Here is a 13,344-nt window from a genome sequence, read left to right as displayed (position 1 = left end):
CTGTTGAAGCACTAACTCTTAATGTGATGGTATCAGAGATGGAGCCTTTGAGAGATAATTAGGATTCAGATGCAATCATGTCGGTGGGGGTCCTCATGAGGAGATTAATGCCCTTATAAGAAGAGACACCTGAGCTCTCTCTTCCTCTCCTCCAGGGGAGGCCACATTGAGAAGGTGCCATTTTCAAGTCAGGAAGAAAGATCTCACCAGAAACCAATCATGCTGGCACTCTGATCTTAGACTTTCAGGCTCCAGAACTGGGAAGGACTATTTCTGTTATTTAAGTCACTGGTCTATGGTATTTTGTTATGGCAGCTTGAGCAGATTAATACACCCACTAAAATGGTTATAAAAGGATTTTTCAAAAAGCCTAAACCCATAAGGACAAAGAGAATAGGAAAGATGAAAGCAACATTTTGGATACTAAAATAGCAGAGAGGTTAGTGGTAACTGATTTAGCAAACTCTAGAATCTTAAAGCAAGTGCAGGAAAAATGAAAAAGCAACTAAACTACAAAAGAACCTCCAAGAGGCTCAGGAATTGGTGGCACCAGGTACCTTTGGAAACAGAGGTAAACATGGGAGTATACACAGAAGGCCTGGTAAAAGGATGTTAGAGAGCAGTAAGACCCCCCCCCCGCCCCCCAGATCCCACCACGTGGGCACCAGACTGGAGGTGTGCTCACTAGGAAGAGGGAGGGAGGGTGTCAGGGCTGGGGCGGGAGTGAGGGAGTGCTGCCATCACACCAGGCACAGGTGCAGGCTCACAGGGAGCAAGCGGAAGCTTACACACTGAAGGCTGAGGGTCCTCAGACCTTTCCTCTACTCGGCTTCCAAAATGCTGAGAGGGAGACATGTATCTTCCAAGTAGAAACTGGACATTCTTCACTGGGGACTCTGCCTAGCTCAGGGGGAAGAGTCAACAGAACAGCCTAGCAGGATCACACCGGGCTGATGCCCACGGTTTCAAGCCCCGTTCACAAGTGCAGAGCTACCAGCACTCTCTATGGCTCCGTTCTTACACATGAGCAGATGGCCGAGGACGTCCTCTAACCTGCAAGACTGACAAAAGTTAACAGAACAGCCCTCTAACCTAAAAGACTGACAAAAGCAAGTTAACAAAACAGTCCTCTAACCTAAAAGACTGACAAAACCAAGTTAACAAAACAGTCCTCTAACCTAAAAGACAGACAAAAGCAAATCAAAAAATTAACAAAAAAATGAACAAATTAAAATTTCTGAAAGAAACAGAGCTAAAAAGAGCATCTGTGAAAGAACAGACACTAATAAAAAAAGAAACTCGTAGGAATTAAAATTATAATGTCACAAATGGAAAAAAAAAACAAAACTAAACTCCATAGAAGGGATAGATGGCAGGGTCAAAAACCAAAAATACAAAATATGAGAAAATAAGAAAATGAGAGGGACAGTCTCAGGGGTACATGTGAATAGAAAAAGAAAACTGAGTGGAGGATATTATTACACAAATAATTCACAAAATTTTCCTAAAATTAAAGGATGTGAATTCCCAGACTTCAAAGTTCAGTAAGTACTCAGCATAATGTATAAGAATATATGCTCCAAGGCATGTTATCATGAAATTTTTGACCAGGAGGGCCGAAGAGAGGATCCTAAATGCTCCAAAAACAAACAAAACAAAAACAAAACAAAAAGGCAGGTCACAGAAAGAAACAACAATCTATGCAGCTTCCGATTTCTCAAGAGCAGTGTAGGAGTCTAGAATATGAAGGAGAAATTATTTTTAAATTCTCACATAAAATGATTTCCAACCTAGAATCTGATACCCACTGAAAGGGGGATAAATATAATGCAAGCTGCAAGATTTTCCAAAATGACCCTGAGAGCTCACCCCGGGCTGCCTGGAGAAGGACCTGGCTAAGACACCCCCCTACCGATCACATCCTCAAGGGAGTTGCTAGACCTAAACTCAACTTTCCATGACACTGGTAGCTTCCTCTCTCTGGTAGGAGGGCCTCTAACTTCCCCTGGGCCCCAAAGTCTCCTGGGGCTAAACAGCAAGGATCTGCAAACAGCTCCTGTAAACATCCGACAGACATTCAAATCCAGTACTCAAACAGCCTAGATCATAAGCAGTTTGTTTATTTCTTCACTGATAAGACCACATTTGTGTTTGTACTTTAGGAATGGAGGGGCATCAGGGATTTTCTGAGGACACTTTACTGTGACAGAATGAGGGTGGTGGATCTGTGCCTTTTCTCTTGCTGAACCCCTGGTTTTGTTTCCCCTTTCTGCAATAAAGCCATGTAAATTACATGTTGTTCTAAGTCCTGGTACCTGAAAGGTTGTCAGCCTAAAGACATCACCTTCCTTGATTAAAAAGAAGGGAACCCATCTTACACAGTAACAGTCAAAAAATTTTTTCATTAATGGGATTTCTAAAAAACAAAACAAAACAAAAACAAACACACATACACACATAAAATCCGAAACCTTAAATGGTAACCCCCTGCATCTTTTCTCAGGAAGCTGCTGGAGAAGATGCCTTAACAAAAATGAGAAAGTCAGTTTGAGAAAAAAAAAATGCCTTGAGATTCAGGAAACAGGTTCCATCCCAAAGAAGTGGAAAGACAGCCCAGATGACACTGAGTGGAAATATAAAAAGGACAGCTGTACAGCTGGCCTAGGGAGCAACTACCATGGATTAACGGATTAACACAAGCCAGAAAGTTCTGGAAGAGGTATTTGCAAGAAGATGAAACTAAGGGAGTATCTGGTGCCTTCAATCAAATCAGGGGAGATTCAGAAAAACATTTTAGCAAATAGGGGATGAATGTGTGATGAAAATCTAGAAAACTAGTAAACAAAAAATAGGCAATTATTAACTCAATTGGAGGTGGAAAAGAAGTTTTCAAGGAAAGAAATCACACCATACCATATGACTCGTCTTAAAATAGTGTTTTCATAGTCTATATAAGATAATATTGATCTAATCAAATTAAGACAGAACAATATTGGAGGTGCCTAGGAAGCACGCACCTACAGGCAGTGGTGGTGAGCTTTACAGAGTGAAAGTCTCATTTTCTTTTGTGGGAAGTCAAAAGATAGTATCTAAATGTGAAAAAACAAGGGCACGCACTGTAGGCACATCATTTAGAGACACAGAGGTAAATATCAAAAAGAAAAAAAATTTTTTTGAAAGTGAGTGAGAGTGACCCTCTTCGTTCCCTTGTCCTGTGAACAGCACACTGGGCACTCCCCTCTGTTCCTTTATTCCGTTTTAAAGATTCTTACGTGCTTGACTCATCCTGGGTACATGGAGGAATGTGCCTTACTACGCCCCTGCTGTAAATCATTATAGATCCATATCGCTGTAGAAGGTATATGAGAGTATGGAAAATAAACCTCGGCACCTCAGGCTGTTAGCTCGGGGTCCCCTGTGCCTCGCTAAAAAAAAAAGTGAGTGAGAGTGAGAAATGGAGTTGAACTAGGATGGTGGAAGGGAGATGCTGTTTTCAATACACCTTTTAACTACCTGACCCTTAAATACGTGCCTGTATTTAAAATAAATTTAAAAATAAGATTAAACAAAAGCATTACTGTTACTATTGGAAAAATAATAATTTGATGGGCTGAAAAGATAAGTGATTGTCCAAAGGAACATCATAAAGAGAATTTAAATCATCAATTTATCAGTCTCAGGCTTCAATAAGAAAGCTAGCACTCAAACGACCATTACAAAACCAAAGTAACAAAATAAAACAAAGTCAAGATAGAAATCCCTCAGACATACTGTTAATTTAGAAAATGACTAATGGTAAATAAAATCAAGAAAGCTTACTTTAATTTTGGATAAAGGGATAATACCTTAAGAAGTTTAAAATTACCCAATTATGAATAAGAACAGTTATTCAGGCAGCATTCACAAAAAGCTTACTATATGTAAAGATTATTGGTTAAAGACCCCTAAGCATGGGATGCCTGGGTGGCTCAGTCGTTAAGCGTCTGCCTTCGGCTCAGGTCATGATCCCAGAGTCCTGGGATCGAGTCCCACATTGGGCTCCCTGCTCAGCGAGGAGCCTGCTTCTCCCTCTGCCTGCTGCTCCCCCTGCTTGTGCTTTCTCTCTTTCCCTAATAAAAAAAAAAAAAAAAAAAAGACCTCTAAGCAGTTTATGGTCTAATAGGAAGATAAAGACACACACACAAATAACCACTGGTGGAACTGAGAAACAAAGAGTAGTTCCAAAGAGAAAGTTTTTCCTTTAAGGGAATCGAGAAACAGTCCATCAAAGAAGTGGACTTAAAATCCAAGCTTCCAAGATGTAGACATACTAGGGGGGCAAAGCGTCCCTTCTGGGTGAACCATCATAGGTAACGGATAAAAATAAGAGCGCAGACATGTTCACAACTACAAGCAGCTTGGTTTGGTTGAAATATAGAAAAGAAAACAAGAAATAAAAACGTAGACTAAAAAAAAATTCATATGGCCAGATCCTGGATCTGCCCTGAATCTGGATTTTGTTCAGAAGGAAACAGTGTTCGTGGGAGAGAGGGGGTGGGGATGGGAGGTCTAAGGACAATGGTCTTGAGTACAACTGCTCCACTTGGGAGATGTTGAACCAACCAACAGCAGAAAGTGTGAGAATTGGAACAGGGACAGGTAATTAAAACCCACGTGGATAAAACTGTGTCAGTTTTCTCTTTAATTTTAATAGAACTTTTACCAAACAGCCTATTCCAACAGTTTTTCCTGGTTTCAGTAAAAATACCTGTGGATTTGTTTGATGCCCTCCTTCGAATTTCTGTCACCATCAGTCGTGAGACTTGGGTTGTGAACTGCAGAAGGTCAGAAAATTTTTCTGTCATCGTATTTGGCGGAGCATTTCCAAAAACCTGTGGATGAAAAAAAAAACAATTTTAATGAAGCATTGTCAACTACTGACTTTCATTCTGTACATTTCAAAGTGTGGTATGACTTAAAAATCAAGTCAAAAAAGTGGTCTTATACAGATACTTTGAATCTGAATAATATGTTTAAAATACAACTCTTTCAATAAATCATATCTAGCTGCATTTCCTAGTACATATTACATAATCTTTTGAATGAATGACTAAATAAATGAAATAAAAGCCAAAGAACAGTTATCTATGAAATTTGAATCAATCTTACTGGTAAACTTTAGAAAGCATGTTTCTCTGAAGAGATCTAAATTAAGAATTTAGAGAAAGGGGAGCCTGGGTGGCTCAGTGGGTTAAGCTTTGGACTCTTGGTTTACACTCAGGTCATGATTCATGGGTTCTGAGATGGAGCTGAGCGGAGCCCCGCCCTGCGTATGGCTCCACACTCAGCAGCAAGTCTGCTTGAAGATTCTCTCCCTCTCCCACTCCCCCCACTCACCCAAATGTGCGCTCTCTCTCTAAAATAAATCTTAAAAAAAAAAAAAATTTAGAGAAAAGTGGTAAGGTTCTATGACAGTACATAGATATATCAGATGATGAAAAGCAGGGACTTATCTATGGTTAAGTCCTAGACTGAATATAGAATTCACTAAACTCATGCTATAGCTCAGAATTTCTAAATTCCGCAATTCCCAAAACAATACCGTTAGGAAAAAGACTAAAGAAAATGAATGTGAGGGTCATGGAATGCACTTTGTTTTAATAAAAAATCTAAGACAAATGAACTTTAGAATAAACCAGAAAAAAAAAAAAGATTTTATTTATTTATAGAGAGCGCACGCACACGCGAGCAGGGGAAGTGGCAGGGGAGAAGGAGAGAGTGAATCTCAAGCGGACTCCCTGTTGAGTGTGGAGCCCTACTCGGGGAGGGACTCAATCTGAAGACCAACAGCTCATGCATGACCTGAGGCTAAACCAAGAGTTGGAAGCTTAACCCACTGAGCCACCAGGCACCCCTAGAATACATAATTCTTAAAGATAAACCTGTGGGCTCAGCAAAGAGGGTAAGAAAATGAAACCTGGACCGACAGTCTTAGGAAAAGAAATGGCTATATAACTGGATGTATCTGAAATAATACTTTGAAAAATGCTCTTTATAACTAGAAGGAAATCCAGTCTTCTAAAACTATGATAGCTCTCTTATTATAATACTAATCACACAGTATTTTGTATTCTTATTATCTATTCAAATGTCACTCAAAAGGAGGGAACATATCTTACTCATCTTTGTATTCTACTCTGCTTTAATTTATAGATGTTCCCTAAATATGTTTGTTCATTTATATGCTGTCTCCCATCCCCCACAACAGATTCTAGAGAACATTTAAGTTAGCACTGAAGAATACATAAATTATAACATGAGAATATAAACTAAAATTAAGAAAGAAAACAAAAACAAGGAAATAAACCAAGGCTAGGGAATGGATGGGAAAACAGGACTAAAAATATCTAAGACCAAAAGACCAATTCTGTATTTGTCGTGTTTTGGTCATAAATTTTGGCTCAAATATACAAAAGAGAAAACCTACTCAATTCCATGTTTCACAATGTCCTTATGTAAGAAAAAAATATATTTAAAGGACGTATCTCTATTTTCATACTATAGCATAAAAATTTCCTTCCAAGGATCCTCAAAAAAAGGATATAACTTATAATGTAATATCCTTGTAACAGAAATATATTTCTTACATTCTTACAACAGATACTAGAGTCCTTATAAAATCCTTCAAACTGAGCTGAAAGTACCAAACAAATCAATGCTACAGGTTATACTTTTGTTCAGTTATCTAAAGACTGTTCATTAACTTGACACAGGAGTAATTTTACATTATCTCAAAGAACAAATAAACTGTACTTTTCAAGACCTCAATAAATTGTGTTTTGTTTTTTTTTTGCTGAGATATTCATAAATGTGTGTTTATAGCTCAACTGGGTCACTTGTTTGTAAAACCCATATTCTTTAACAAACAAATTGGAGGCAGATTAGAAATTGAGAAGCCTAATAATGACACATGCTTGAATAACCATTCTACTTCCAACTCAGAGATGTGAGTATGTAACTGTTGTTTATAAAACAATTGCATATTTTCCTAAGGCAATTATGAAACCTTTCATCAAACTAATTTAAAACAGGCAAATATTCCTATTACTCAGAATATATTTATATTTTGCTCCTAAGAATTATTAAGAGCTATTTTATTCTGAAGAGTTATGAAGACAACCTCATAAAATAAAAAGATCATTTCTTAGACAGTATATACATATGGTTATTCAAGCAGTCTTCATGCTAGGTGAATAATACATTGTTAAAAATGCAACTAATTGGGGCGCCTGGGTGGCTCAGTTAAACGTCCAACCCCTGATTTCTGCTCAGGTCATGATCTCAGGGTTGTGAGACTAAGTCCCGCATCAGGCTCCACGCTGGACGTGGAGCGTGCATAAGATTCTTTCTCTCCCTCTGCTCCCTCTCTGCCCCCTACACCCTGCTCTCTTTAAAAAAAAGAAGAAGAAGAAAAAAGAAACCTAACTTTTCACACAAATCCTGATATTAAATTGCTTTATTGCCGTAAGAAACTTATTTTCAAAAGATACGTCTTCCTTGAACTGACCAAATACTATTAATGGAAAAAGAGCTATGTCCTATTTGCTAATTTGAAATGAACAACTATTGCTTCTTTGACACAAGCAACTTTTAGTCTAGTGATTCATTCTTTTCATTTATTCACTCATAAATATTTATTGATCTTCTATATATGCCAGGCAGTTATCTGGAGTGATGAATACAAAGGTAAATAGAGAGTTGTGAATACAAAAGTAAATGAAGCAAAGAGGATTCCTGTGTGTGTGGAGTTCACATTTTAGTACAGAAGACAAACATGAAACAAATTTAGAATGGAAATTACATTAGTGATATGTTCTAAAGGAAGTAAACAGGGTAACTGGAAGGGAATGCCTATTGTGGCAACAGGCTGTCCAAGGTCTCCCTGAGACGACATTGGCATGAAGGAGTGACACTGTGCGATGAGACAAAGTCACACATTTCAGAGTGCCAGAGAAAGAGGGGACTGGGCAGCACGAAGAGTGTGCTAAGACCTCCAGGTGGACACGAGCCTGGAGTAGGTGAGGAATCCAAAGGCTGGTGCAACTGGAATGTATTTTATGAGATGGGAAGCGTGTAAGATAAGGTTAGAGAGGTACAGGGACTAAAACATGAACTGACATTTAGATAATACTGAATATATAAGGTAGCAAAGAAAAGAGTAGATTTTTCTGGGAGGAACTTCAACAATTAAATCTAAAAATATTAGGTACATATTTAATCACCTTCCACAAATAGCGATATTACTTGAAAATATACAATGCTTCAATCCTGTGCTTAAATGTGTGCTACAGAGGGTGGAGCATGAAGCTGGGAGTCCAAGGAGAATTGGATTCTCCTCACCCTCAGACACCACTGGTCAAATTTTTCTGGTTCTCCATTTCTCCATTTGCCAAGGGACAGAGCTAAGCAACTGGAAAGAAATGACTCTACAACATCTATGTGACATTCATAACTCAGATTAAAAAACAACAACAACAGAGTTAGGAACAAACATGCCATCTACCAAATTCAAGAAAAATAATAGTTACCAAGCAAAGAGCATTTATAATGTGCCTAGTACTATGCAAATACTTGACATGTTAATAACATTTAAATCTCATAAAATCCTATACAGTGTCCTCATTTTACAGATAAGGAAACTAAAGTTTAGAGAAGTTAAACAACTTAAGCCAAAAGGTGGGGGAGACAGAATTCAAAATTAGGTCTGTCTCATTCCAAGCCATGCTCTTAATCACTCAGTACTATGTTGTCTCACTTAAACTTTGTATGAACCCTATCACTGTCACTTTACACAGTTACACCTTAAGAGGGGAACAGCATGGTTAGACTTGATTTCAGAAGAGTCATTTTTAATACCCACCTGAATTACAGAAAATTTTCTGGCACTTCCTCAACTAAATGTTTTTGGCATACTCAGGGAGAACAAATTAACAGTGTTATTTAATGCCATGTACAACACAGAAGCTCAATATAGGGACGCCTGGGTGACTCAGTTGGTTAAGCATCTGCCTTCGGCTCAGGTCATGATCCGGGGGTCCTGGATGAGTCCCCACGTCCGGCTCCTTGCTCAGCAGGGGGCCTGCTTCTCCCTCTGCTTGTATGCTCTCCCTGCTCATGCTCTCTCTGACAAATAAATATCTTAAAAAAAAAAAACTCAATATATATTTGTTGCTGAGTAAAGCTACTCAAATAAAAATTTATTAAATATGACTGATAAGAGAGGTTAGAAATTTTACAAAGTTTTCTAAAATGGTGTCTTTTGTTTCCTAAACATGTAATATCTAAAATTCAGTTACATGGCACTGACCATCAGGAGTCCTGGAATAATTTGCTATACATAACAGATTTAAAAAAATTAACAATGAAGATATAATTACATTACTTCATAGTAAATGAGTCTTCTTATTAATTAATATAAATGATTAGGAAAACATGTATATCCTCCTTGTTTCCAAGAAGGACCACCAACTCAAGAGAAAAGGAACTGAGAAGGCTCAGTCCCTTTCTCTCCTTTGGGATATGCCTGCCTCATGAGAACATGTACGCTCATCTACTCTGCACGGGGCTTGCAACTATCCAGTTTTGCCAATGGCTGGGTAAGAAAATACAGCTCTTTCACATGTGAATTTAGCAAATCCTATGTTGCACAGACCTAAGCTACACTGTCCAATATCCAACAATTTAAAAAGTAAAGGTCACTTGTAAGGGATAAAAAAAGAAAAACACCATATTCAACTTAGGTGCTTCTCAAATATAACAATTCAAAAACAAGGGAAGTTTCTAAAAAAGACCTAGTTAGTAAAATTATATTTTAAAACACACATATACCACAGAATTAACAATGGCAGTAAGTTTTTAGATGACTAAAATGTTATTCATTTTTGAATAGTTTAAGCCAAGTATTTTGTCAATAAGCTTTTGTTCTTAAGACTAAAAAGGTTAATCATTTTTAAGAATGCTGGAGAAATATTATTCTCAGACTCCATCATCTCTCAGATGACAGCAGCAGTCTCCTTGCAGGGCTGTGATGAAGACCATGGGAGGCCACTGAGGACCTCAGCATGAGCCGTGGCCCAGAAAAAGGACTCGACACATGTCATTTCTCAACCTGGGTCTCTTAAAGGCAAAAATTACAAACTGAAATAACACTACTGAGCACTCTTTAAAAATGATTCTGCAGAGAGATGCTCATGTCTAACAGCAATATGGTTTATTTGCCATTTAGCACGAATCAAGCAAAATCTCAAAAATTGATAGTATGATTCACTTTAGCAATCATGGTAGGAACTCTAGAACCATACTGAGCTATTCTTTCATCAAAGCTCTTTTTCTTTCTTTTTCTTTTTCTTTTTAGAGAGGGAGGAAGGGGGGAAGAGACAGAGAGAGAGAAAACCTTTAGGAGGCTCCACGCTGGGGCACCTGGGTGCTCAGTCATTAAGTGTCTAAGCATCTGCCTTCAGCTTGGGTCATGGTCCCAGGGTCCTGGGATGGAGCCCCACATTGGGCTCCCTGCTCCACGGGGAGCCTGCTTCTCCCTCTCCCACTCCCCCTGCTTGTGCTCCTTCTCTCGCTGTGTCTGTCTCCGTCAAATACATAAATAAAATCTTAATAAAAAAAAAAAAAAAAAAGGAGGCTCCACAACCCAGCGCAGAGCCTGACACAGGGCTCGATCTCCCAACCCTGAGATCACGACCTGAGTCAAAATCAAGAGTCAGACACTTAACCGACTGAGCCATCCAGATGCCCCTCATCAAAGCTCTTTCTTAGCAGTGGAGAATGTTCATGTATAAATGGTTGAACACTAAATAAATACAGCTATATATTTCAAACTTAATGGATGGGATGTCTTATCTAAGGATAATTTTAGTTTGTTAATGACAATCCAGTGAATACTATGTATTTTTTAAATTGGTCGCAATGGTACAGGAATAAGTTCCTAACTTTTCATTAGTTAAGAGCCGACTGACCTTTATGATATTTAAATCACTCACTGTATTAGAGGTATAAGGCAATGCATACACACACACACACACACACACACACACACACACACACACACACACACATATGTGCTTTTACTCAATTAAAAACTTCTGACTTGAAAGAATAATGCAACTTGTGACAAAAGAGAACTAAGTCACAGTCTAAGCAACAATCACTAAAGCATCTCATATCTACTTTAAAAAAAAAAAAAAAGCATTCAGATGATTCTTCCAGTCTAAGCCTAACTTGAATTGGCTATAGAAGCCTAACTGATGAAATACATGGGACACATATGTAGGATATTACTTACTAATTTGTGTTATAAACTTTATCATCACTTTGTAAATTTGCATAAGTCTGAGAGAAGGAAATTACCTCAAATTATTCAGGAGGCAATAGTACATCGTGACACTGAGGTAAAACAAAAATAAAAAGATTAAAAAAAGGAACAACTTCCCAGAACTGATTCCAATAAAAATTAATGACTGTTACCTCACCAGGGCTTGGAAAAAAATGGCTTGTCCGTAATCAGTTCTCTCACTTTCAAAACAGCTATTTTAAACCTTTCCCCACCTCTCTGCATGTTTGTACTCTACCATCTCCTCCCTCCATCATTCTCAGCCTCTTATTTCATAGATTAAAAAAATGAACATCCTCTAAATGTACTAATGTTTGCACCCGCTCTTCTCTTCTACCCAACCCAATGGGTGATATGTGAACTGATCTCTCTTACTGTTCTTCCTCTCTTGACCCTCTGCCTTACCAATCCAGCAAAACCTCAATCCCAATAAATAAGGTATCCATCTGCCTCCTCTACTTCCACACACATGCTGCCGAGTGCCTGCAAGAGAAAAATCACACACCCACATGGATAAGATCCAGCACAAATTTATCATCTCCAACTTTCACTGGACCCTCAATACCCTTTAATTCTTTCATCATTCCTTTCAACTCTCTCTCTCATTCCCTTTCATAATATTCCAAATCATCACAATTTCCTTAAGCCCCTTAACTTACTCTAAGGCTCTTAACAGACCACATCTTCTGATGTCCTCAAGAAATTGAGGACATCAAGCAAGATTTTATTCAACTTCCCACTTAACTATACATCATATTCACACCCAACAAAATGTAATCGTCTCCAGGATGGAGTATCTTTCTCCTGCTTAAGGCTCACCTGCGCCCCCACTCCATTTTCACTCTTAAAAATTTCCAAATTTCCTCTTGGGCTGGTTTTTTCCCTTCTCTTTATTAGCAAGCATCTCCTCCATCTTTACAATCAAACCAAAAACACTAGAAACACACACAAAGAAAACCCCTCTCATCACCAAGTTCATGTCCATCAATCTCTTTTGTTCTCTTTTCTTTCAAATTTCTACAAGCCCGGTACATACCTATTGTCTCTTTTCATCTCCCATTCACTCCTCGACTCACTGTTTTCTGGCTCTGCCATTCCAGTAACTTACAAACTGGCAAATTTCATGAACATTTTTCAGTCCTCATCTTACTGGGTCTCTCTATGGTTCATGGTAGTGTGGACTACTCTCTCTCTTCTTACATTTATCTTTTGAGCTCTATAACCACCCCTCTCCTGATTCTTCTTATACTGCTACTGACCGGCTCCCATTCTATATCCTTCATGGGTTCTCCTCCTTTCATTAGACATTCATATTCTCCATGGTTGATCCTTAGCCTAGTGCTCTTCTGGCAGTATAAGCCATGAGTAATCTCGCCTCTCCTTCCAGGATTTCAACTACCCCATCTGTGCCAGAGGCCCCAAAGCACATATCCAGCCAAATCCTCTACCTGAGCTTCTAACTGCTTACTGAATATACATTCACTTGGGAAGCTTGCAAATAGTTCAGACTCAATGATCCAAACTGAATCTATCTTTTAAAACTTTCTCAGCAACTGGGAAAAACATTCCCAATTAGTTTCCCAAATTAGAAACCTAGTAGACAGCTTACTTTGGTCCCTTCTACTCTCCTATTCTATTGCTTAAAATACTTCATTGGCTCTGCATGCCTCCAGGAAAAAGTACTGACTCCTAATACAATATACAAACCCATCATGATGTACCTCCTATCAATCTTGACAGTCTTATTTTTTGTTCCTCCTCAATATAAAATCAACTTCTTGGACTCCTTATAGATTTTGGCACATATTAAAATATCTGTTGCCTTTTATCTTGACTCATGCTATAACCTCTTACTCTAATTACCTTCTTGGTTAATTTGGTTCAGTTAATTCCAATTGGGCTAATGCTTATCTTTTAAGGCCTCAAGAATCACATCATTTTTTTTTTAAGATTTATCTATTTAT

At 38.3% G+C, this 13,344-nt stretch overlaps 1 protein-coding gene across 4 annotated transcripts in view; it reads right to left on the bottom strand.

Annotated features, from left to right (window-relative positions):
* Positions 1-13,344, bottom strand: part of WDFY3 (WD repeat and FYVE domain containing 3) — a 266,518-nt gene that overhangs the window by 162,050 nt on the left and 91,124 nt on the right. For all 4 annotated transcript variants that reach the window (XM_088021121.1, XM_088021123.1, XM_088021122.1 and 1 more), the window contains one exon: positions 4,748-4,871. In XM_088021121.1, coding sequence (XP_087877247.1) covers positions 4,748-4,871 — 124 coding nt within the window. The remainder of the gene's footprint in view (positions 1-4,747; positions 4,872-13,344) is intronic.

The sequence above is a fragment of the Eumetopias jubatus genome, unplaced genomic scaffold, assembly GCF_037043125.1.
Source record: "Eumetopias jubatus isolate StellerSeaLion01/CBP00866 unplaced genomic scaffold, mEumJub1_p1.0 scaffold_2, whole genome shotgun sequence".
Classification (NCBI taxonomy): domain Eukaryota; kingdom Metazoa; phylum Chordata; class Mammalia; order Carnivora; family Otariidae; genus Eumetopias; species Eumetopias jubatus.
The sequence above is the reverse complement of the archived record's forward strand: the minus strand, read 5'-3'. Positions and strand labels throughout refer to the sequence as shown.